The 23,908-nt window shown below is 49.2% G+C and overlaps 1 protein-coding gene across 6 annotated transcripts in view; it reads right to left on the reverse strand.

Moving 5' to 3' along the window:
• The window catches only part of AIFM3 (AIF family member 3), a 185,243-nt gene that overhangs the window by 100,614 nt on the left and 60,721 nt on the right, over positions 1-23,908 (reverse strand). For all 6 annotated transcript variants that reach the window (XM_069754117.1, XM_069754136.1, XM_069754106.1 and 3 more), the window contains 3 exons: positions 22,478-22,590; positions 21,236-21,322; positions 20,777-20,868 (listed from right to left, as the gene is read on the reverse strand). In XM_069754117.1, the coding sequence (XP_069610218.1) occupies positions 20,777-20,868; positions 21,236-21,322; positions 22,478-22,590 (292 nt within the window). The remainder of the gene's footprint in view (positions 1-20,776; positions 20,869-21,235; positions 21,323-22,477; positions 22,591-23,908) is intronic.

A 23,908-nucleotide genomic window follows, 5' to 3' on the forward strand; every position in this document is an offset into this window, starting at 1 on the left:
CACCATGTTTTACAGAGGATGTGGGTCGCTGCTGGAGGAGGCAAGGGTGGAGCGTTGCCGCAGGCTGGGATGAGGGGGTGTTTGGATGTGTTGCGCACCACTGCGGGTGTTCGGTGCTGCGGGGGCTCAGCCCTGAGATCTCGTCTCCCAAGAGCTTGCTGCCAAGATCTCCACCTGCGCATGCGCCGCCCCGGCAGATATTTTCCCAGAGTCCACCACATAGAAAACAATGTAACTGCAGGGGCTCTGGGCTTTCACAAAATGTCAGCAGAGCCCCCACAGCACCGAACACCAGCAGCGGCGCGCCGCACATCCGACCACCTCTTCATCCCGACCTGCGGCCGGCAGCAACACTTCACTCTTGCATCCAGCAGCAACTCTGGGACCCTACTTCACCGGTAAGCAATAAGATGCATGGCTTATAAGAAGCACCACCATTTTATTAAAAAAAAAGTTTTTTTCCTATTTTTCTCCTCCAAATTTGGGATGTGCCTTATAATCTGGTGCGCCTTATAATCCACAAAATACAGTAGATAATGAAACACCTAATTATTATTATTATTATTTATTGTTATAGCGCCATTTATTCCATGGCGCTTTACATGTGAGAAGGGGTATACATAATAAAAACAAGTACAATAATCTTAAACAATGCAAGTCATAACTGGTACAGGAGGAGAGAGGACCCTACCCGCGCAGGCTCACAACCTACAAGGGATGGGTGAGAATACAGTAGGCGAGGGTAGAGCTGGTCATGCAGCGGTTTGGTCGATGGGTGGTTACTGCAGGTTGTAGGCTTGTCGGAAGAGGTGGGTCTTCAGGCTCTTTTTGAAGGTTTCGATGGTAGGTGAGAGTCTAATATGTTGTGGTAGAGCGTTCCAGAGTAGGGGTGATGCTCGAGAGAAATCTTGTATGTGATTGTGGGAAGAGGAGATAAGAGGGGAATAGAGAAAGAGATCTTGTGAGGATTGGAGGTTGCGTGCAGGAAAGTACTGGGAGACGAGGTCACAGATGTATGGAGGAGACAGGCTGTGGATGGCTTTGTATGTCATGGTTAGGGTTTTGTACTGGAGACTCTGGGCAATGGGAGCCAGTGAATGGATTGACAGAGGGGAGAAGCTGGGGAATAGCGGGGGGACAGGTGGATTAGTCGGGCAGCAGAGTTTAGAATAGATTGCAGGGGTGCAAGAGTGTTCGAGGGGAGGCCACAGAGCAGGAGGTTGCAGTAGTCAAGGCGAGAGATGATGAGGGCATGGACCAGGGTTTTTGCAGATTCTTGGTTGAGGAATGAATGGATTCATGAAATACTTTTTAGGTGAAGTCGGCAGGAAGTGGAAAGGGCATGGATATGTGATTTGAAGGAGAGATCAGGGTCAAGGATTACCCCGAGGCAGTGAGCTTGTGGGACTGGGGAGAGTGGGCAGCCATTTACTGTAATGGATAGGTTCATTGGGGGGGTCACATGAGATGGGGGAAAGATGATGAATTCTGTTTTGTCCATGTTAAGTTTCAGAAATCGAGCGGAGAAGAAGGATGAAATAGTGGACAAACATTGAGGGATTCTGGTTAGAAGGGAGGTGATATCTGGTCCAGAGATGTAGATCTGTGTGTCATCAGCATAGTGATGATACTGAAAGCCATGAGATTCTATGAGCTGTCCCAGGCCAAAGGTGTAAATGGAGAAGAGCATGGGCCCTAAGACTGAACCTTGTGGGACTCCGACAGATAGGGGGCGAGGTAAGGAGGTGGTGTGTGAATGTCCGGTCTGTTAGGTATGATGAGATCCAGGATAGGGCCAAGTCTGTGATGCCAAGGGATGAGAGGGTCTGTAATAATAGGGAATGGTCCACTGTGTCAAAGGCAGCCGACAGGTCCAGGAGGAGGAGGACAGAGTAGTGTCGCTTGCTCTTGCCGGTTAAGAGGTCATTGGTGACCTTAGTAAGGGCAGTTTCAGTGGAGTGGTGTGACCAGAAGCCAGATTGTAAGTGGTCAAAGAGGGAGCAAGAAGAGAGATGGGAGGACAGTTCAAGGTAGACGTGTTGTTCCAGTAGCTTGGAGGCATAGGGGAGAAGTGATATAGGGCGATAGCTAGATACAGAGGATGGGTCAAGAGAGGGCTTTTTGAGGATAGGTGTGATGGAGGCATGTTTAAAGCTTGAGGGGAAAACACCAGTTGTTAGTGATAGGTTGAAGAGATGGGTGAAGGTTGGGATGAAGACTGTGGTGAGGTTTGGGATGAAGTGGGATGGGATCGGGTCAAGTGCACAGGTGGTGAGATGTGATCTTGAGAGTAGAGTGGAGAGTAGTGTTGAGCATTCCGATACCGCAAGTATTGGGTATCGGCCGATATTTGCGGTATCGGAATTCCGATACCGAATTCCGATACTTCCCGCGTATCGGATACCGGAATCGGAAGTTCCCAGAATTCAAACTGAACGCAGCAGCCAATGAGGAATGAATGGAAGTGTGGGCACATCCTGTTTAGCATGGTGGGCATGTAAGTACTGGCAAGGCTGTGATTGGCTGCTGAAATGATGTCACTCTGCACTATAAAAAAAGCTGCCGCCATTTTGCGCTCACTCTGCTGTGATTTCAGTTAGGGACTGGACGCTGTGTTCTAACTGAGGGCCAGTTGAGATAGCTAATTGCTTTATTTTCCTTTCCCAAGGCTAATTTAGCAAAACGCTGTGTGTTCTTCACTGTTCACCTTGCTCTTGCCTTGCAGCGCTGTTTTAACAGCGTTCTGCAAGGTCTCTGTGTGTGTGTGTGTGCAGCTCACTCTGTAGTCTGTGTGCAGCCATATACCCGGTTGTATTCAGCTCAGGGGGGTTCACACTGCCTCACACAGTTGTCCTTTTTTGCTCATAGTGCAGCCTGCTGCACATTTTTTCTCAAATTTCCTATTAGTGTCTTTCCACCCGTCTCCAGCTAAATTGTGGAAAAACACTACATAGGATAACCTAGAGGGGTTTTTTTGGGCCTTGCAGCGCCGTTTACGGCTGTCTGCACGGTCTCCGTGTGAGCCCAGCTCGCCCTGTAGTCTGTGTGCAGCCATAGCCGGTTGGATTCAGCTCAGGGTTCGTTACTGCCTCATACCTTGAAAAAAATTTCCCTTTTTTTCAAATAGTGCAGGCTGTTAAAAATTTTTAAAAAAAAATTCCTATTAGTGTTTTTCCACCCGTCTCCAGCTAAATTGTGGAAAAACACTACATAGGATAACCTAGAGGGGTTTTTTTGGGCCTTGCAGCGCCATTTACGGCTGTCTGCACGGTCTCTGTGTGAGCGCAGCTCGCCCTGTAGTCTGTGTGCAGCCATAGCCAGTTGGATTCAGCTCAGGGTGCGTTACTGCCTCATACCTTGAAAAAAAATTTCCTTTTTTTCAAATAGTACAGCCTGTTTAAAATTTAAAAAAAAAAATTCCTATTAGTGTTTTTCCACCCGTCTCCAGCTAAATTGTGGAAAAACACTACATAGGATAACCTAGAGGGGTTTTTTTGGGCCTTGCAGCGCCGTTTACGGCTGTCTGCACGGTCTCTGTGTGAGCGCAGCTCGCCCTGTAGTCTGTGTGCAGCCATAGCCGGTTGGATTCAGCTCAGGGTGCGTTACTGCCTCATACCTTGAAAAAAAATTTCCCTTTTTTTCAAATAGTGCAGCCTGTTTAAAATTTAAAAAAAAAAATTCCTATTAGTGTCTTTCCACCCGTCTCCAGCTAAATAGTGGAAAAACACTACATAGGATAACCTAGAGGAGGGTTTTTGGGCCTTGCAGCGCCGTTTACGGCTGTCTGCACGGTCCCCGTGTGAGTTAAACTTGCTCTGTAGTCCGATCTGCAGAAAGAAAAAAAAGGAAAGTTCACCAAACACAACTTAACACTTGTGTAGGCCACATTTGAAAAATAATAAAGTTTAGTCCACACTTTACAACATTAGTGTTTCTTACACCTGTTAGGAGGAGCATTTCAGGAATAAGCACACTAAGGCCTTAGTACTTTTCTGCTTATCTTTATCTGTCAACCAAGATGAAGAGGGCAGGGAGTAAGGCACGTGGGCGCGGAGCAGGGAGAGGACGTGGTGATTCTGTGCCTGCTGCGGGCACCGGTGACTCGTCGTCACTCAGTTTCAGCAGGGAACAGTCCTTCATGCGCAGCTTTGTCGGAGAGCGCCGTGCACCGCTGCTGTGTGAAGACCAAATTGAAGCCGTTGTCGGGTGGATGGCAGCTAACGCCTCGGCATCGACTTCAGTTAGTGCCACATCCTCTCAGGCACAGAGCACTGGAGAGCAGCCATCTGTCTCTTCACCACCTGCCAAATTGGCCAGGCAGTCAGAGATCCCAGGACAGGAGCCGTCTCTACTTCTGTTCTCTGAATCTCTTGGCTTGGAAACAGGGGGCCAGCCAAGCAGCATTGGAGAAATGGAAGAAGAGGCAGTGTGCAGTGATGCCCAACAGCTTTGTCTCTCTGACTCTGAAGAGGCGGGTGGGCCAGTGCCTCCGGTGACCACAGCGCAGTACGCATCTGATGATGAAACTCAGGTGACGCTTTCTGGTGCGTACTGTGCTGCCGGGACTACCCAGGAGGGGCAGTTGGTGGCAGAGGGTAGTGGAGATGATGAGGTCGTTGACCCATCGTGGCGTGAGGAACAGGAAGGTGGTGGGAGCAGCTCTGAGGAAGAGATTCCCCTTACGGGCCAAAGAGGGAGAGGGAGGGGGAAGACTGCGGAGCCTGTAGCCTCCACTTTGGCACCCGTTAGGAGCCTGTCTCTTTCCAAAGCCAAAAAGGGCGCTCCCAAGACTTGCAGTGCCGGGTCCTTTTTTGACACAGTTGCAGATGACATTTGTTTTGTCAAATGCAAGCTGTGTCATCAGAAAGTAAAAAGAGGGAAAAATGTCAGCAACCTCAATACCACAAATATGTGGAAACATGTGCGGACCAGGCACGCGGTGGAGTTACAGAAACACACTGAAGATGTAGGCCAACCAACAGCGGCAGCTACCACCTCTTCAGCTCGTGTTGCCTCTTCCTCCAGCTCACGCACAGCTGGTTTGGCTTCCTCCCAGGATCGCCATGGAAGAACCTCTGGCACTGTTGTCCAGAGACCTTGTGTAATTCCACCCACAGCACCACCTTCCCAGTCATCCTCACACTCCCAGTCTACTCTACAGCCATCGGTAGTACAGGCATGGGAGAAAAGGCGGGCATTCTCAGCCAACCACCCCCGAGCACAGGCTCTGAATGCAGGCATTGCCAAACTGTTGTCCCTGGAAATGCTCTCATTCAGGCTGGTGGAGACTGACAGCTTCCGTGACTTGATGGCATTGGCAGTCCCACAGTACAAGGTGCCCAGCCGCTTTTACTTCAGCAGGCAAGCTGTCCCTGCCCTGCACAGGCATGTTGAGGGAAACATAAAACATGCGCTACTGAACGCCGTCAGTAGCAAGGTCCACCTCACCACCGATGCGTGGACCAGTCAGCATTGACAGGGGCGATACGTTTCCCTCACTGCCCATTGGGTTAATGTTGTTGAGCCAGGTACAGATCGTGCGAGTGGCGCAGGACGTGTCCTGCCCACTCCAAGGATTGCAGGAATCCAGTCTGTACGCATTGACTCCTCCTCTTACACAAGTTCCTCAGAATCATCTCTGCAGGATCCGTCACAGTCCACCACCACATGGACCCGTGAACGTTTACCTATGACCGACATGAGCACAGCCGTGGCCAAACGTCAGCAGGCCGTCTTGAAACTAGTTTCATTGGGGAATCGAAGCCACACAGCGCAGGAGCTCTGGAATGCCATCAAGCAGGAGAGCGATGTGTGGTTACTGCCAGCGAATCTCCAGCCAGGCATGGTAGTGTGTGACAATGGCCGAAATCTGGTGGCAGCTTTGGCCCTTGGCAACCTCACTCACATCCCATGTCTGGCACATGTGCTCAATTTAGTTGTGCAGAGTTTTCTGAGGGACTATCCGGATCTTGATGCCCTGCTGCACAAGGTCCGCCTAGAGTGTGCTCACTTGCGGCGTTCCAGCTTGGCAAGATCCCGCATTGCTGCTCTGCAGCGCCGATTCCGCCTTCCGGAACACCGCATCATATGTGACCTACCTACCCGGTGGAATTCCACGTTACATATGTTGGAGCGGTTGTGTGAGCAGCAGCAAGCAGTTATGGAGTACCAGCTGCATCAGGCGCAAAGAAGTCGCAGTCAGCGCCGATCAGACTTCACAACCACAGAGTGGGCCACTATGAAGGACGTCTGCCAGGTTTTGCGTCCTTTTGATTATTCCACGCGGATGGCAAGTGCAGATGATGCACTAGTCAGCATGACTGTCCCCCTTATCTGCCTGCTTCAGCAAACTTTGCAAGGGTTAAGGGATGATGTTGTGGAAGAGGTGGAGGATGAGGAGTCACCTTTTCCATCAGCTTCTGGAGAGTCAGCGCCACGTGGTTCCTCACAAAGGGGTACGCAGGGGCCACTTTGTGAGGAGGATGAGGAGGAGTCAATGGAGGAGGAAGAGCTCCGTCCAGAGGAGGGAGCGACACAATTGTCCAGTGGTCAGTGTGTACAGCGAGGGTGGGGTGATGACGAGCGGGCAGAGATCATGTCTCAAGCAGGGGACAGCGTTTCTGGGCCAGTTGGCAGTCTGCAGCACATGGTGGATTTCATGCTGCAGTGCCTGAGAAACGACCGCCGCATCGACCACATTCTCAACATGCCTGATTATTGGGTGTTCACCCTCCTCGATCCTCGCTACCGGGACAACGTCCAAAACCTCATCCCAGCGTTGACCCGGGAGCGTAAATTGCGGGAGTACCACGACACACTGGTGAATTCCATCATCTTCTCCAGTCCAACTGAGAGGAGTGCTGCTAGTGCTTTACAAAGCAGCTCAGTGCGTCGAGGCAGTGGGGGAGGCTCTGCCCAAAGAGGGAGCAGAAGCAGTGCCTCTGCCCAAGGCAAACCCAGTATGGCACAACTCTGGCACACTTTTGTGTGCCCGCCCCAAATGTCTACACCATCACCGGCGGCTCCAGTCAGCAGGAGGCAACGGTTCCGTCAGATGGTGACAGACTACATGGCTTGCCCTCTTACTGTACTCCCAGACGGCTCTTCCCCGTTCAAGTTTTGGGTCTCTAAGCTGGATACATGGCCAGAGCTAAGCCAGTATGCATTGGAGGTGCTGGCTTGCCCTGCGGCTAGTGTCTTATCGGAACGTGTCTTTAGTGCCGCAGGTGGTGTACTAACAGACCGTCGCATGCGACTATCCTCCGATAACGTTGACCGGCTTACTTTCCTGAAAATGAACCAGGCCTGGATCTCTCAGGAATTTGCCACTCCTCTGCCTGATTAAGTAATTGGGTGTCATCCAGGTCTCCTGATGTGTTCATCTTTCTACCACCTGAACTGCTATTCCTGGGCTCCAACACCGCCAGTTGCGGCTCAGAAGTGCAGGCTGCACAGTAAAAACATACGACCCAGTGTTATTGGGTTTCAGTAACGTCTGCTGATCCCCAGCTGTGTAGCCGGCAATGTGTCCTGCGACCGCCACGCTGGCACAACAACCTAAATGTAAGGGAACCTGTCCCCCCCCCCCTCCCGGCGTTTGTTACTGAAAGAGCCATCTTGTGCAGCAGTAATGCTGCACAAGGAAAAGGTAGCTCTTTTATTTTAGCTCCTTGCACACGCAGAACTTAACACTTATAAAATGTGTTCACTGATACCGTTATACCATCCCGGAGCTGGGACTTTCCTTCGTAATGTGACGCAGCACAGCCGTCATTCCTACCCCCTTGGTGCCATGCGCTGCCTCCTCAACGTTGTTTTAAGCTGTCACGGAGCCTGCGCTGTTCTGTTATCCCTTGGCCATGCCCTATTTGCGCTGCCTGTCTTCTGACATAATTTGGTGTCAGGCTGGCTGCGCCTGTGCGGCCGCGCTGCCCGAGATCCCGCCTCGCAGTGTCTTCTGATTGAATCACACTGCGGGCCTTGGATCCATGGGCATGCGCAGTACATATCTTCCCCTCGGGCTCATCTCCCTCCGCCTACTTTAGACTGTGCGCCGTCAGCTGATCCCTAATAGCATGCCACGGCCGTGACACCGCACAGTCTGAAGAAGAGGGAAGGAGGGGAGTGAGAGTCGAGGATATGCACTGTGCATGCCCATGGATCCAAGGCCCGCAGTGGGATTACGTTAGACGACACTGCGAGGTGGGATCTGGAGCAGCGTGGACGCAGAGGCACTGACAGCCTGACACCAAATTATGTCAGAAGACAGGCAGCGCTAATTGGGCATGGCCAAGGGATAACAGAACAGCGCAGGCTCCGTGACAGCTTAAAACAACGCTGAGGAGGCAGCGCACGGCACCAAGGGGATAGGAATGACAGCTGTGCTGTGTCCCATTACGAAGGAAATTCGCACCTCCGTGACGGTTTTACGGTATAAGGGGACACATTTTTAGTGTTTACTTCTGTGTTTGCAAGGAGCATAATTAAAAGAGCAGCCTTTTCCTTTTGCATCCTTAGTGCTGCACAAGATGGCTCTTTCAGCTACAAACATCTTGGGGGGGGGTTAAAGGTTCCCTTTCAACTTGCTCCAATCAGGCTTCGGCCTACACTCTGTTCCTCTGCTCCTCCTGCTGTCCCTGGCCTCTAACACCGCCAGTTGGTGCCTGGAAGTGCTGTCTGCACAGTCAACAGTCGCTCCTCTGTTATTGGGGTTCAGTAACGTCAGCTGATCCCCAGCTGTGTGTGCGGCAATACCTCCAATCTACTCCTCCTGCTGTCCCTGGGCTCTAACACCCCCAGTTGGTGCCTGGAAGTGCTGTCTGCACAGTCAACAGTCGCTCCTCTGTTATTGGGGTTCAGTAACATCAGCTGATCCCCAGCTGTGTGTGCGGCAATACCTCCAATCTGCTCCTCCTGCTGTCCCTGGGCTCTAACACTGCCAGTTGGTGCCTGGAAGTGCTGTCTGCACAGTCAACAGTCGCTCCTCTGTTATTGGGGTTCAGTAACGTCAGCTGATCCCCAGCTGTGTGTGCAGCAATACCTCCAATCTGCTCCTCCTGCTGTCCCTGGGCTCTAACACCGCCAGTTGGTGCCTGGAAGTGCTGTCTGCACAGTCAACAGTCGCTCCTCTGTTATTGGGGCTCAGTAACGTCAGCTGATCCCCAGCTGTGTATCCGGCAACGTGTCATGCGACCGCCACGCTGGCACAACTAAAATGTAAGGGGACCTGTACCCCCCCCCCCCCTAGGCGTTTGTTACTGAAAGAGCCACCTTGTGCAGCACTAATACTGCACAAGGAAAAGGTCGCTCTTGAAATTATGCTCCTTGCAAACGCTGAACTACACACTCATGTAATGTGTCCCCTCACACCATCAAACTGTCCCTGAGGTGAGACTTTCCTTTGTAATGTGACGCAGCACAGCCGTCATTGCTACCCCCTTGGCACCGTGCGCTGCCTCCTTAGCGTTGTTTGATTCCGTCATGGACCCTGCGCTGTTATGTTATCCCTTGGCCATGCACAGTTTGCGCTGCCCGTCCTCTGACATCATTTGTTGTCGTCCTGGCTGCGCCTGTGCGTCCACGCTGCCCGAAATCCCACCTCGCAGTGTCGTCTAATGTGATCCCACAGTGGGCCTGGTATCCATGGCCATGCGCAGTGCATATACTAGCCTCTCACTCCCCTTCTTCACGCTTCTTCAGACTAGGCGGCGTCAGCTGATCCCTAATAGCATGCCACGGCCGTGACGCCGCACAGTCTGAAGAAGCAGGAAGGAGGTGAGTGAGAGGCGATGATATGCACTGAGCATGCCCATGGATCCCTGGCCCGCAGTGGGATTACATTAGATGACACTGCGAGGTTGGATCTCGGGCAGCTTGGACGCACAGGCACTGCCAACCTGACACCTAAATGATGTCAGAAGACGGGCACCGCTAACTGTGCATGGCCAAGGGATAACATTACAGCGCGGGCTCCGTGACAGAACCAAACAACGTTGAGGAGGTGGCGCACGGCACCAAGGGGGTTGGAATGACGGCTGTGCTGTGTCACATTACAAAGGAAAGTCCCACTTCCGGGACGGTTTGACGGTGTGAGGGGACACATTATATGAGTGTGTACTTCAGCGTTTGCAAGGAGCATAATTTTCGGAGCCACCATTTTCCATGTGCAGTATTACTGCTGTACAAGATGGCTCTTTCAGCAACAAATGCCTGGGGGGGGGTTAAAGGTTCCCTTTCAACTTGCAGTCTTCGGCCTACACTCTGCTCCTCTTTGATTCCCTGGGTTTCAACACTGTCAGTTGCCACCTGGAAGTGTTGTCTACACAGAAAAAACACTAGCTGATGTGTCAGTGGGGTTCAGCACCGCCAGCTGTTCCCCTGCTGTGTAGTCGGCAACGTGTCCAGCACAAGCCACGCTGACACAACAGAACAAAAGCTGCCACCAGTGCAGGCTTCGGCCTACACTCTGCTCCTCTCTTCCTCCTGCTGCCCCTGGGCTCAAACACCACTAGTTTTTGCCCGGAAGTGCTAGCTGCACAGAGAAAAACACCAGCCAATGTGTTAGTGGGGTTCAGCACCGCCAGCTGTTCCCCTGCTGTGTAGCCGGCAACGTGACCTGCAAACGCCACACAGGCACATGAACTGAAATTAAAGGGACCCTGCCCCCCACCCCCAGGTGTTTCTATGTATAACAGCTACCTTGTACAGCAGTAATGCTGTATTTGTACAAGGTGGCTGACTTTTTCTCATTGCCAACGTGGAACTTAACACGTACAAAATGTGTCTCATTGAGACCATTCCACTGTCCCTGAGGTGTGACTTTCCTTTCTAATGATACGCAGCACCCCCCTTGGTAGCGCTTCCCGTCTTCTGACATCATTGGTTGGCTTGTTGCGCCTGTGCGTCCGCCCTGCCTGAAACAATGCTCCTCGTTGTCTTACTTATTTTGACTGCGAGGGTGTGATTGATGGGCACGAGCAGTGCATATCTTCGCCTGTCCTAACTCATCTCCTTCCGCCTTTTTCAGACTGTCCGGCCTCATGGCCGCGGCAAGCGAGAAGGGATCAGCTGAGGCCGCCCAGTCTGATGCAGGTGTAAGGACATGAGTGACAGGCGAAAAAATTTACTGCGCAAGGTCACGAATCCCAGCCCCGTAGTGTGACTTAAAGAAAAGACACTGCGGGTCTGGGTTTCATGGCCATCGCTAACCGCACCGGCCAACATGAAATGAGGTAAGAAGACAGGCAGCGCTCACAGCGCATGGCCAAGGGATAACAAGAGCGCAGACTCCTGTACAGCAAATAACAACGCTCAGGAAGCTGCGCCCATGCACCAAGGTGTTATTTTGGACACCTGTGCTGCGTCTCCTTAAAAAGACAAGTCACGCCTCCACTACTGTTTGACAGTATAATGGGCTAAATAGTGTACGTGTTTTATTCAGCGTGTGCAAGGAGCAAAATTAAGAGAGCAACCTTTGACTTGTGCAGCATTAATGCTGTTCAAGGTGTGGCTCTTGTACCTTGCAACACCTGAGGGGGGGTTAAAGGTTACCTTTGAAATTGGTTCAACTAGGCTTCGGCCTACACTCTGCTCCTCTCCTCCTCTTGCTGACCCTGGGCTCTAACACCGCTAGTTTTTGCCCTGAAGTGCTAGCTGCACAGAGAAAAACACCAGCCAATGTGTTAGTGGGGTTCAGCACCGCCAGCTGTTCCCCTGCTGTGTAGCCGGCATCGTGTCCAGCACAAGCCACACTGGCACAACCGACCAAAAGCTGCCACCAGTGTAGGCTTCGGCCTACACTCTGCTCCTCTCCTCCTGCTGCTGCCCCTGGGCTCAAACACCACTAGTTTTGGCCCGGAAGTGCTAGCTGCACAGAGAAAAACACCAGCCAATGTGTTAGTGGGGTTCAGCAATGCCAGCTGTTCCCCTGCTGTGTAGCCGGCAACGTGACCTGCAAACGCCACGCAGGCACATGAACTGAAATTGAAGGAAGCCTGCCCCCCACCCCCAGGTGTTTCTATGTATAACAGCCACCTTGTACAGCAGTACTGCTGCATTTGTACAAGGTGGCTGACTTTTTCTACTTGCCCACGTGGAACTCAACACGTACAAAATGTGTCTCATTGAGACCATTCCACTGTCCCTGAGGTGTGACTTTCCTTTCTAATGATACGCAGCACCACCCTTGGTAGCGCTTCCCGTCTTTTGACATCATTGGTTAGCTGGCTGCGCCTGTGCGTCCGCCCTGCTCCAAACAACGCCCCTCGGTTTCTTATTTATTTTGTCAGCGAGGGTGTGGTTTATGGGCACGAGCAGTGCATATGTTCGCCTGTCGTCACTCATCTCCTTCCGCCTTCTTCAGACTGTGCAGCCTCATGGCCGCGGCATGCGAGAAGGGATCAGCAGAGGCCGCCCAGTCTGAAGCAGGTGTAAGGACATGTGTGAGCGGCCAAAATATTTACTGCTCAAGGCCACGAATCCCAGCACCGCAGTGTGACTTTATGAAAAGGCACTGTGGGTCTGGGATTTATGGCCATCGTTAACCGCATCGGCCAACATGAAATGAGGTCATAAGACGGGCAGCGCTAACAGGGCATTGCCAAGGGATAACACAAGAGCGCAGACTCCTGTACAGCAAATAACAACGCTCAGGAAGCTGCGCCAAGCACCAAGGCGTTATTTGGAACACCTGTGCTGCGTCTCCTTAAAAAGCCAAGTCACGCATCCACTACAGTTTGACTGTAGAATGGGCTAAATTGTGTACGTCTTTCATTCAGCGTGTGCAAGTAGACAAATTAATAGAGCAACCTTTCACTTGTGCAGAATTAATACTGCACAAGGTGTGTCTCTTGTACTTTGTAACACCTGAGGGGGGGTTAAAGGTTTCCTTTGAAATTGGTTCAACTAGGCTTCGGCCTACACTCTGCTCCTCTCCTCCTCCTCCTGCTTCACCACGGGCTCTAACATCGCTAGTTTTTGCCCGCAAGTGCTAGCTGCACAGAGAAAAACACCCGCCATTGTGTTAGTGGGGTTCAGCAACGCCAGCTGTTCCCCCACTGTGTAGCTGGCAAAGTCTCCTGCAAACGCAAAGCAGACACAAAGCTGCCTCCAGTGCAGGCTTTGGCCTACACTCTGCTCCCCCTGCTTACCCCTTGCTCCAGCACCGCTAGTTGGGGCTCTAGGAAGACAATCTTTAATAGGCAACGCATCTGGGTTCCAGCACCGCCAGCTGGTTCTCGGCAGTGTTTTTGTCACGGGTACTCCCTCGTGCCCAGCCTGGTTCCAGCACCGTCAGCTGTTTCCGGGTTGTGTCAAGTTCACTGAGACGCCTATGCTTGCCCCGTCGTGTTGCGGTCGGGTTAGCCAACTCCAGGGTGCCTCCAGTTTAGGAGCTTCCTATGTGGGCTGCATGAATTGGTAGTCAAGGCTGGTTCTGTAGTGCCAGTAGGCCCAGCTCCCCCTGTAGGACTGTTGGGGTTCGGTAACTGCGGCTGCCTCGCGGCCTAGCTGTTCTCTCCTCTCCTGTGGGCCTTCGGGTCCACCACCTGGTTCCAGCACCGTCAGCTGGTTCCGGGCCGAGCCTTTGGCTTAGGTGCCTCCTCCTGGGTATCCGAGTTCCGCCAACGCCTGGCGGTCCTTGGTAGTGCTTTTAAGCGCGGGCACCTACAGCTTAGTAACTGGGTTCCAGCACCGTCAGCTGGTCCTCGGTCGTGCCATTGGCTCTTGCACACTGGGGCAACGCATCCGGGTTCCAGCACCGCCAGCTGGTTCTCGGCAGTGTTTTTGTCACAGGTACTACCTCGTGCCAAACCTGGTTTCAGCACCGTCAGCTGTTTCCGGGTTGTGTCAAATTCGCTGAGACGCCTATGCTTGCCCCGTCGTGTTGCGGTCGGGTTAGCCAACTCCAGGGTGCCTCCAGGTTAGGAGCTTCCTATGTGGGCTGCATGAATTGGTAGTCAAGGCTGATTCTGTAGTGCCAGTAGGCCCAGCTCCCCCTGTAGGACTGTTGAGGTTCGGTAACTGCGGCTGCCTCGCGGCCTAGCTGTTCTCTCCTCTCCTGTGGGCCTTCGGGTCCACCACCTGGTTCCAGCACCGTCAGCTGGTTCCGGGCCGAGCCTTTGGCTTAGGTGCCTCCTCCTGGGTATCCGAGTTCCGCCAACGCCTGGCGGTCCTCGGTAGTGCTTTTAAGCGTGGGCACCTACAGCTTAGTAACCGGGTTCCAGCACCGTCAGCTGGTCCTCGGTCGTGCCATTGGCTCTTGCACACTGGGGCAACGCATCCGGGTTCCAGCACCGCCAGCTGGTTCTCGGCAGTGTTTTTGTCACAGGTACTCCCTCGTGCCAAACCTGGTTTCAGCACCGTCAGCTGTTTCCGGGTTGTGTCAAACTCACTGAGACGCCTATGCTTGCCCCGTCGTGTTGCGGTCGGGTTAGCCAACTCCAGGGTGCCTCCAGTTTAGGAGCTTCCTATGTGGGCTGCATGAATTGGTAGTCAAGGCTGGTTCTGTAGTGCCAGTAGGCCCAGCTCCCCCTGTAGGACTGTTGGGGTTCGGTAACTGCGGCTGCCTCGCGGCCTAGCTGTTCTCTCCTCTCCTGTGGGCCTTCGGGTCCACCACCTAGTTCCAGCACCGTCAGCTGGTTCCGGGCCGAGCCTTTGGCTTAGGTGCCTCCTCCTGGGTATCCGAGTTCCGCCAACGCCTGGCGGTCCTCGGTAGTGCTTTTAAGCGCGGGCACCTACAGCTTAGTAACCGGGTTCCAGCACCGTCAGCTGGTCCTCGGTCGTGCCATTGGCTCTTGCACACTGGGGCAACGCATCCGGGTTCCAGCACCGCCAGCTGGTTCTCGGCAGTGTTTTTGTCACAGGTACTCCCTCGTGCCAAACCTGGTTTCAGCACCGTCAGCTGTTTCCGGGTTGTGTCAAACTCGCTGAGACGCCTATGCTTGCCCCGTCGTGTTGCGGTCGGGTTAGCCAACTCCAGGGTGCCTCCAGGTTAGGAGCTTCCTATGTGGGCTGCATGAATTGGTAGTCAAGGCTGGTTCTGTAGTGCCAGTAGGCCCAGCTCCCCCTGTAGGACTGTTGGGGTTCGGTAACTGCGGCTGCCTCGCGGCCTAGCTGTTCTCTCCTCTCCTGTGGGCCTTCGGGTCCAACACCTGGTTCCAGCACCGTCAGCTGGTTCTCGGCAGTGTCTTTTGCTCTTGTACCTTCTGCTCCCCATCCTGGTTCCAGTACCGTCAGCTGGTTCCAGGCAGAGCCTTTGGCTTAGGTGCCTCCTTCTGGGTATCCAAGTTCCACCAACGTCAGGTGGTCCTTGGTAGTGCTTTCAGGCACGGGTACCTCCTGCTTAGTAACCGGGTTCCAGTAACGTCAGCTGGTCCTCGGTAGTTCCATTGGCTCTTGGACCTTCGGCTACCCATCCGGGTTCCAGTACCGTCAGCTGGTTCTCGGCAGTGTCTTTTGCTCTTGTACCTTCTGCTCCCCATCCTGGTTCCAGTACCGTCAGCTGGTTCCGGGCAGAGCCTTTGGCTTAGGTGCCTCCTTCTGGGTATCCGAGTTCCGCCAACGTCAGGCGGTCCTTGGTAGTGCTTTCAGGCACGGGTACCTCCTGCTTAGTAACCGGGTTCCAGTAACGTCAGCTGGTCCTCGGTAGTTCCATTGGCTCTTGGACCTTCGGCTACCCATCCGGGTTCCAGTACCGTCAGCTGGTTCTCGGCAGTGTCTTTTGCTCTTGTACCTTCTGCTCCCCATCCTGGTTCCAGTACCGTCAGCTGGTTCCGGGCAGAGCCTTTGGCTTAGGTGCCTCCTTCTGGGTATCCGAGTTCCGCCAACGTCAGGCGGTCCTTGGTAGTGCTTTTTAGCACGGGTACCTCCTGCTTAGTAACCGGGTTCCAGTAATGTCAGCTGGTCCTCGGTAGTTCCATAGGCTCTTGAACCTTTGGGTAGCCATCCGAGTTCCAGTTCCATTAGCTGGTTCTTGGCATTTTCTCAGCCTTCTTGTACCTTCTGCTACATTTCCAAGTTGAAGACCCTAACGTCGACGACCAGAAAGACCACCCCGATGACGACGACGACGGCGGAGACGACGACGGCGGAGACGACGACACTGGAGACGACGACCCTGGAGACGACGACATGGAAGACCGAGAAGCAGAAGAACAAGAGGCTGCAGAACAAAGAGCAGAAGAACATTAAGCATAACACTTAATATCAGAGCAAAAGATATTATCTAAATTATATGCAGAAGAAGACTAAGCAGTGTATGGGGGTGAGTCCGTTCCTCCTCGTGGTGCCCCTGGATAAAGCTTGATGCTGCAGGCCAAACTGAACGCGGACAAATGTAACTTTTGTGACTGGCAGAACGGAAGGTGTAATCTTCCAACTTTTATAGATAACAACTACGGGAATGCCTGTCACAAATGAGAATATGATAAAGAAGTAGAATAGGAAGAATAATAACAGTTGAATAAAATGAATATGTAGAATAGGAAGAATAATAATAGTTGAATAAAATGAATATGAAGAATGTAATAAAAAAAAAAAAGGTAAAGGATGAAGAAGAAGATGAATAAGGTGAAGAAGAAGTTGATGTCAAAGATGCTGATGATGATGAAGATGAAAGTGTGGGAAAAGTTAAAAAAAAAGAAGAAAGAAGGGGAAGGGCGTGGAATAGTGAAACATCAATATCTGACAAAATAAAAAAAAAATTTACATAGTCAATATCTTTGTCACTTCGAACGTCTTAAAAAAAAAAAAAAACATGCTATTCTATTTGATTGGGCTAAACCTCTATGACTTTAATGTCTCCGCCACCTCCCCAAATACATCCTGCATTATTCTTAGTTGTTTTCCTTCAAGTAGAATGAACCTACAAGGAAAGAAAGGGTTTATTTTAATTCCGATATTTTGGTCCCATTGACTTGCATTGGGATCGGGTATCGGTATCGGCGATATATCGGAAGGTATCGCTCAACACTAGTGGAGAGTCGATCTTCTGTAATGGTGGAGACGTTGGTTTTGGAGGTGGAGAGCTGGGAAGTTGGGAGGAAGGGCTCTGGGGGTTGTTTACCAAAACTGTCTCTGATGTTATCAATCTTCTGCTTGAAAAATGAGGCAAAGTCTTCAGCTGAGATGAGTGGGGAGGGAAGAGGTGCTGGGGAGAGAGAATTGAAGGTGTTGAATAACTGTTTAGGGTTGTGAGACAGGGAGGATATGAGAGATGAGAAGTAGGTTTGTTTAGCTGTGGCGAGTGTGGTCTTGAAAGTAGTGAGGGACTGTTTGAATGCGATGAAGTGCTTGTTGGAGTGGGATCTCTTCCATCTGCGCTCAGCAGCCCTGGAAGCTCGCCTCAGTTCTTTGGTCAGGCTGGTGTGCCAGGGCTGTCTGTTTATTTTGCGAGCTTTGGTATGTGTAAGTGGGGCAGCAGATTCCAAAGCTGCAGCTATTGTGGTGTTATGTAGAGCGACAGCTCTAATTCCTGGAGAGTGTTCTTCACTTGGGTGGATGATGTCAAGGGGTTTTTCTTTGCCTTGGAAAGGATTCTGTGGTCGTCCACCACTATTGTCTTCTGTGAACATCCAGGCCATTTTGAGTTCCCAAGTTCACTAGTGTGTTTTGTTTTTTTTCAGAATGTACGAAACTGTTGATTGGGCCACTCTTAGCATTTCTGATATCTCTCTGATGGAGTTAGACATTTTTTTTCAGTCTAATGATGGTCTTTTTCACTTCCATTGAGCACTCCTTTAACTGCATGTTGTGGAAGAACAGCCACAGCTTCCAAATGCAAATGCCACACCTGGAATCATCTCCAGAGCCCCATGCAGCCAAATAAAAAGCTTTAAGATAATTGTTCAATTACCTTTAGTCCCTTTTAAAAAGATGCATCTATATATTAAAAAAGCTATAATTCATAAACCCTTACTCCATTTAGGATGAGAATACCATCACATGAGAGCGTAGAGTCTTCACTTTAAGCTCATACTGATTATATAACTGTATCTTGAATATGTTTTGGTAAACAGCTAAAATGCCAAACTTGTGTAATTGTGATGAATAATGGAGGGTGCAACCAGGATTGGTGTGCTGTCCAGGGGCATCCCTAGCAACAAAGATCTGCTCAAACTTCTTGCTCAGGGCCCCGGATCTGCTGCAACTGCCGCCTTGAACTGTTGCTGATGTCAACATATGACACCAATATAATTCATTTCCATAATAAAACCTCGAGATTCAAGCTCCCTTCCCTATCACTGAGCAAGAGAAAAAAGATAGATTAAATGGGGTAGGCACAACCACAAATATGTAAGTATCAAAAGATCCTTTATTATCACCTCACAAATTACCATCAAAACATTTAAAATACATGAGAAAAACGAAGCTGCTGCGGCAGCGATATGCGTGGGGCCTGTCCTCCACACCCCCCTCTCCTTAGGGCTATCATACCCTGGCTTCCCATCTGGGAACTTTATCCTTTTGAGCCTTGTTTTGGATCATTCTCTTGTGCACACCTCTGGGTCTTTTGACTTATTCAGCAGCCGCAAGCACCTGGGACTCTGGACTATGACTCTACCACTCAGCAACATCCAGGTCGTATTTTTGCTGGATCATAATGTGTGTCCTTTTTGGCCATTTATCTTACAATATATATTAGTAGGGGTATTTAATCCCCGTGGGCCATTGATATACAAATCTTTATTAGGGCTGAATACTTATACTACTTGGATTGATGTGTTGGTGCATATAGGGGTCTAGCATGTAACTGTATATGCAATACTAGATTGTGGCCCGATTCTAATGCATCGGGTATTCTAGAATATGCATGTCCCCGTAATATATGGACAATGATGATTCCAGAATTCGCGGCAGACTGTGCCCGTCGCTGATTGGTCGAGGCAACCTTTACGATATCATCGTCGCCATGGCAACCATTATGACATCATCGTCACTGTGCCCATTGCTGATTGGTCGAGGCCTGGCGGCCTCGACCAATCAGAGACGTGGGATTTCTACGTCGATGCTGTGCCGGTCTCTGATTGGTCGAGGCCTGGCGGCCTCGACCAATCAGAGAGCCGGGATTTCCAGGACAGACAGACAGACAGAAAAACCCTTAGACAATTATATATATAGACTAGATTGTGGCCCGATTCTAACGCATCGGGTATTCTAGAATATGCATGTCCCCGTAGTATATGGACAATGATGATTCCAGAATTTGCGGCAGACTGTGCCCGTCGCTGATTGGTCGAGGCAACCTTTATGACATCTTCGTCGCCATGGCAACCATTATGACATCATCGTCGCTGTGCCCAATGCTGATTGGTCGAGGCCTGGCGGCCTCGACCAATCAGAGACGCGGGATGTCTACGTCCTTTATGACATCATCGTCGCTGTGCCCGTTGCTGATTGGTCGAGGCCTGGCGGCCTCGACCAATCAGAGACGCGGGATTTCTACGTCGATGCTGTGCCGGTCTCTGATTGGTCGAGGCCTGGCGGCCTCGACCAATCAGAGAGCCGGGATTTCCAGGACAGACAGACAGACAGAAAGACAGACAGACAGACAGACGGAAAAACCCTTAGACAATTATATATATAGATTGTTCATGTTATTCACATTGTTGTTATGACTGTTCCAGGGCTCAGGAGTTGACTTTAACCTATGAGTGGGGGTGTGATTTCTTGTTGTCCTCCTCTTGTTTTTCTCATGGATTTTAAATGTTTTTATGGTAATTTGTGAGGTGATAATAAAGGATCTTTTGATACTTACATATTTGTGGTTGTGCCTACCCCATTTAGGCTATCTTTTTTCTCTTGCTCATGTATTTGCCATATAAAGACTAGGTAGAGCACACCCCTCTTTTTTCTTTATTTCTTTACTTTTCCAATCAGTGCACCCCTCTTTGCATATATCCCTTCCCTATTACTGTCCATCCTGTAAGACGGAGCTATATAAGCTTGCGGCATATGAGAAGTTAAAGTACTTCCGCCACAGAAGTTAGAAGCAAAGACAGAGGTTGCGGTGCCAGGAATCAGGACTAGGTGATTAATCTTTACTGTTGTTTAAATTATCCGGTTGGGGTGCCATCATATTATATGCAGTATAATGGGTTCTGGGTGTGATCATACTATATATAAGGGGCTGTGGGGGCCATCATACTATAAATAAGGGACTATGGGTCCTATCATATTATATATAAGGGACAGTGGGGCCATAATACTATATGGTAAGGTTGTATGGGGAAACATGTACTATGAGGCTTAGGCCCCTGAGATTTTAGGACCCTAGCATTGCCTATGGTGCTGTCAGTAGTACTGTAAGTCAGAAGCAGCAGCACAGCCAGATGTTGCTTAGTTTGCATTTTGGAAGAACACCTACTGTAGCTATTTTTCAAACAGTGAAAAGTGTCATAAAGATGATGCAATATATTAAGCTCTTAAGAAAATGTATCACCTATATTTTTTCATTTAAATTGGATACTTATAGAACCTAATTGATAGCATGCTAAGGTGTGTAAGTGTGCATATTTTTGTGCATGGCGCTCATAATACTGAATAAATTGAGATGTTTTGAAAATGTTGTTTCCATTTTTTTCATCCTATGCACACCATTAACTTGTTTATCGATCCTATGATTTATATAATTCATGACTTTTTCATCCTGGTGTTGCAATTTCAATGTTGAGGAGTGTATAAACTTGATTCATTTTCTGATGATTCATTCCCGTTGATTACATCTAAGTAGCATACTTAATTGATACAAATTGTAGTTGGATAGAGCAACTCAACTCACGTGCTTCCAGTGGCGATAAGGAGCTTGTTGTACTCCATCCTAAATCCATCCTTGAAAACAACTGTCTTGTTCTTTGTGTCAACATTGACAACCTGAAATCAATTATGCACAATGTAAATTTAAGAGAAGTCTGATGTGTAAGTTAATGAACAAGGAAGGCTAAAAAAAAAAACCTATCTGGTATGTCCATATGACATTAAATCACTCATTTGTGCTCCCTTATCTCATTCTCTGTGACCTAGTATGGAAATTCCATACTGACCATAAAATTAATGAAAACTGTTATCCAGGGAACAAGACATCTTCAGCGGCAGATATACAATAAAGGTATAATTATAATTACGGACACACAATGAAGATATAAGTACAACTACAGATATACAATAAAAATATTTCGAAACTACAGATATAGAAATAAATTAATTTTACAATATGTTAAAATGATCGAAGAATTCTTACCTGTGTTTCAGTCAGAACTTCAATATCATATGTATGGAAGAATTCTTTGGATCTAAGGAAAATCTGTTCTGCTTGAGAATCCATTGACTGGAAATGAGCGAAAAATAAGATGGTTCAAGACACAACATTGGGATGGTTTGATGTAATTTAAGGCCAGGGGCACACCGCCATATTTTCTGTACGAGTGCAATCTGACTACACATCAGTTCGCACTTGGACCAATGTTATTTTATGAGGCCATGTGCAAGTCCAATTTTTTACTCGGGCCAAGCCTATCCGAGGAAAAAAAAAATCGCAGCATGTCCAAGTTTGATTCGATATTTGACACTCACTCAGCCATACAACTCTAGAGGTGCGTGGGAAACAATGGGCTGAACTCAGATGATATCTGACAGCAATCCGGTTTCCATGCACTGACACGATGCACTGGCAAAATGGCAAAATGAAGACTTTTTTTTTCTCCATCTTCTCATCTGAGAAAATCGTGTCACTATGCTGACACTCTGATCTAATGCCGATCAGAGTTTGATCAGAGTTTCATTTGCATAATTGACCCAATTCTCTCGGATGAGAGAATCTACGGCGGTGTGACCCTAGCCTAAAGCAGATTTTATCTAATTAAAATGGTGTGAGTAATATTTTGCCACATACGGCCATGTTGTGGCCCAAGGAGAAAGCCTGATCTGTTAATATAATGAGAAATTGGCTGTATTAATAGCTAATAAAGAGTTACACTAGGTAGGTTGACTAGGTAGGTAGACTTTAAATGCTAGCTGTGTATTTACAGTCTATTTTGGGGCAGCTTACTATAAAGCAACAGGAGCTTAAACTTGCATTTTGTTTATTTAAATCCCAGCTCTTCCTATGTTCAGGAGCCTAGTAGGTTGATCTTACAAGGTGTTTAATAGGCGTCTGTGTATGAAGTCATCCATAAAAGGCTACCAATTACTTAGTAGGACCACCCACTGGACTCCACTGCATAGAATGAGCAGGAGTTTGAATTATCCAAGCTATTCTTAATCTTCTCCCTCAACTCTGCACACCAATCTGCTCCGTCTCTTCAGCCCAACAATATGCTGCTAGATCAGACTCCATTTCCAATGTTCCCTTTATCTTGATCACTGGACATCATCCATATAACAACAGATCTATTTTTTAAAAAATCTCATTAAAACTGTATACAAGTACATTTAGGCACACAATGTGCATGCTGAGGTTAGATACATACTGATAGATACATACTTTGCTTAATTTTGACCGGTCATATGGTAGATACTTCTCCGAAGTACACATTACGATTCTGTCGGAAAAGCCCTCCTGTCTTAACGTTTCTGCACAGACTAAGCCGGCGGGACCTGTAAAAAAGAAGAACTTTGTTAGAATTTGAAATTGCTCTTATTGTTGACTAGATGGTGGCCCGATTCTAACGCATCGGGTATTCCAGAATATGTATGTATGTATATAGCAGCCATATAGTATATAGCACAGGCCACATAGTATATAGCACAGGCCATGTAGTATATAGGAGCCACGTAGTATATAGCAGCCATGCAGTATATAACACAGCTCACACAGTATATAACAAAGCCCATGTAATATACTGTATAGCACAGCCCACGCAGTATATAACACAGCCCACACAGTATATAACACAGCCCACGCAGTGTACAGTCATGGCCAGAAGTTTTGAGAATGACACCAAAATTATATTTTCACATGATCTGCTGCCCTCTAGTTTTTATTAGTGTTTGTCTGATGTTTATATCACATACAGAAATATAATTGCAATCATATTATGAGTACCAATAGGTTATATTGACAGTTAGAATGAGTTAATGCAGCAAGTCAATATTTTCAGTGTTGACCCTTCTTCTTCAAGACCTCTGCAATTCTCCCTGGCATGCTCTCAATCAACTTCTGGAACAAATGCTGACTGATAGCAGTCCATTCTTGCATAATCAATGCTTGCATTTTGCCAGAATTTGTTGGTTTTTGTTTGTCCACCTGTCTCTTGATGATTGACAACAAGTTCTCAATGGGATTAAGATCTGGGGAGTTTCCAGGCCATGGACCCAAAATCTCTATGTTTTGTTCCATGAGCCATTTAGTTATCACCTTTGCTTTATGGCAAGGTGCTCCATCATGGTGGAAAAGGCATTGTTGGGCGCCAAACTGCTCTTGGACGGTTGGGAGAAGTTGCTCTTGGAGGACATTCTGGTACCATTCTTTATTCATGGCTGTGTTTTTAGGCAAGACTGTGAGTGAGCCGATTCCCTTGGCTGAGAAGCAACCCCACACATGAATGGTTTCAGGATGCTTTACAGTTGGCATGAGACAAGACTGGTGGTATCGCTCACCTCTTCTTCTCCGAATAAGCTGTTTTCCAGATCTCCCAAACAATCGAAAAGGGGATTCATCAGAGAAAATGACTTTGCCCCAGTCCTCAGCAGTCCACTCCCTGTACCTTTTACAGAATATCAGTCGGTCCCTGATGTTTTTTCTGGAGAGAAGTGGCTTCTTTGCTGCCCTCCTTGAAACCAGGCCTTGCTCAAAAAGTCTCCACCTCACAGTGCGTGCAGAAGCACTCCCACCAGCCTGCTGCCATTCCTGAGCAAGCTCGGCACTGCTGGTAGTCCGATCCCGCAGCTGAAACAGTTTTAAGATACGGTCCTG

The sequence above is a fragment of the Ranitomeya imitator genome, chromosome 1 (genome assembly GCF_032444005.1).
Source record: "Ranitomeya imitator isolate aRanImi1 chromosome 1, aRanImi1.pri, whole genome shotgun sequence".
Lineage (NCBI taxonomy): Eukaryota > Metazoa > Chordata > Amphibia > Anura > Dendrobatidae > Ranitomeya > Ranitomeya imitator.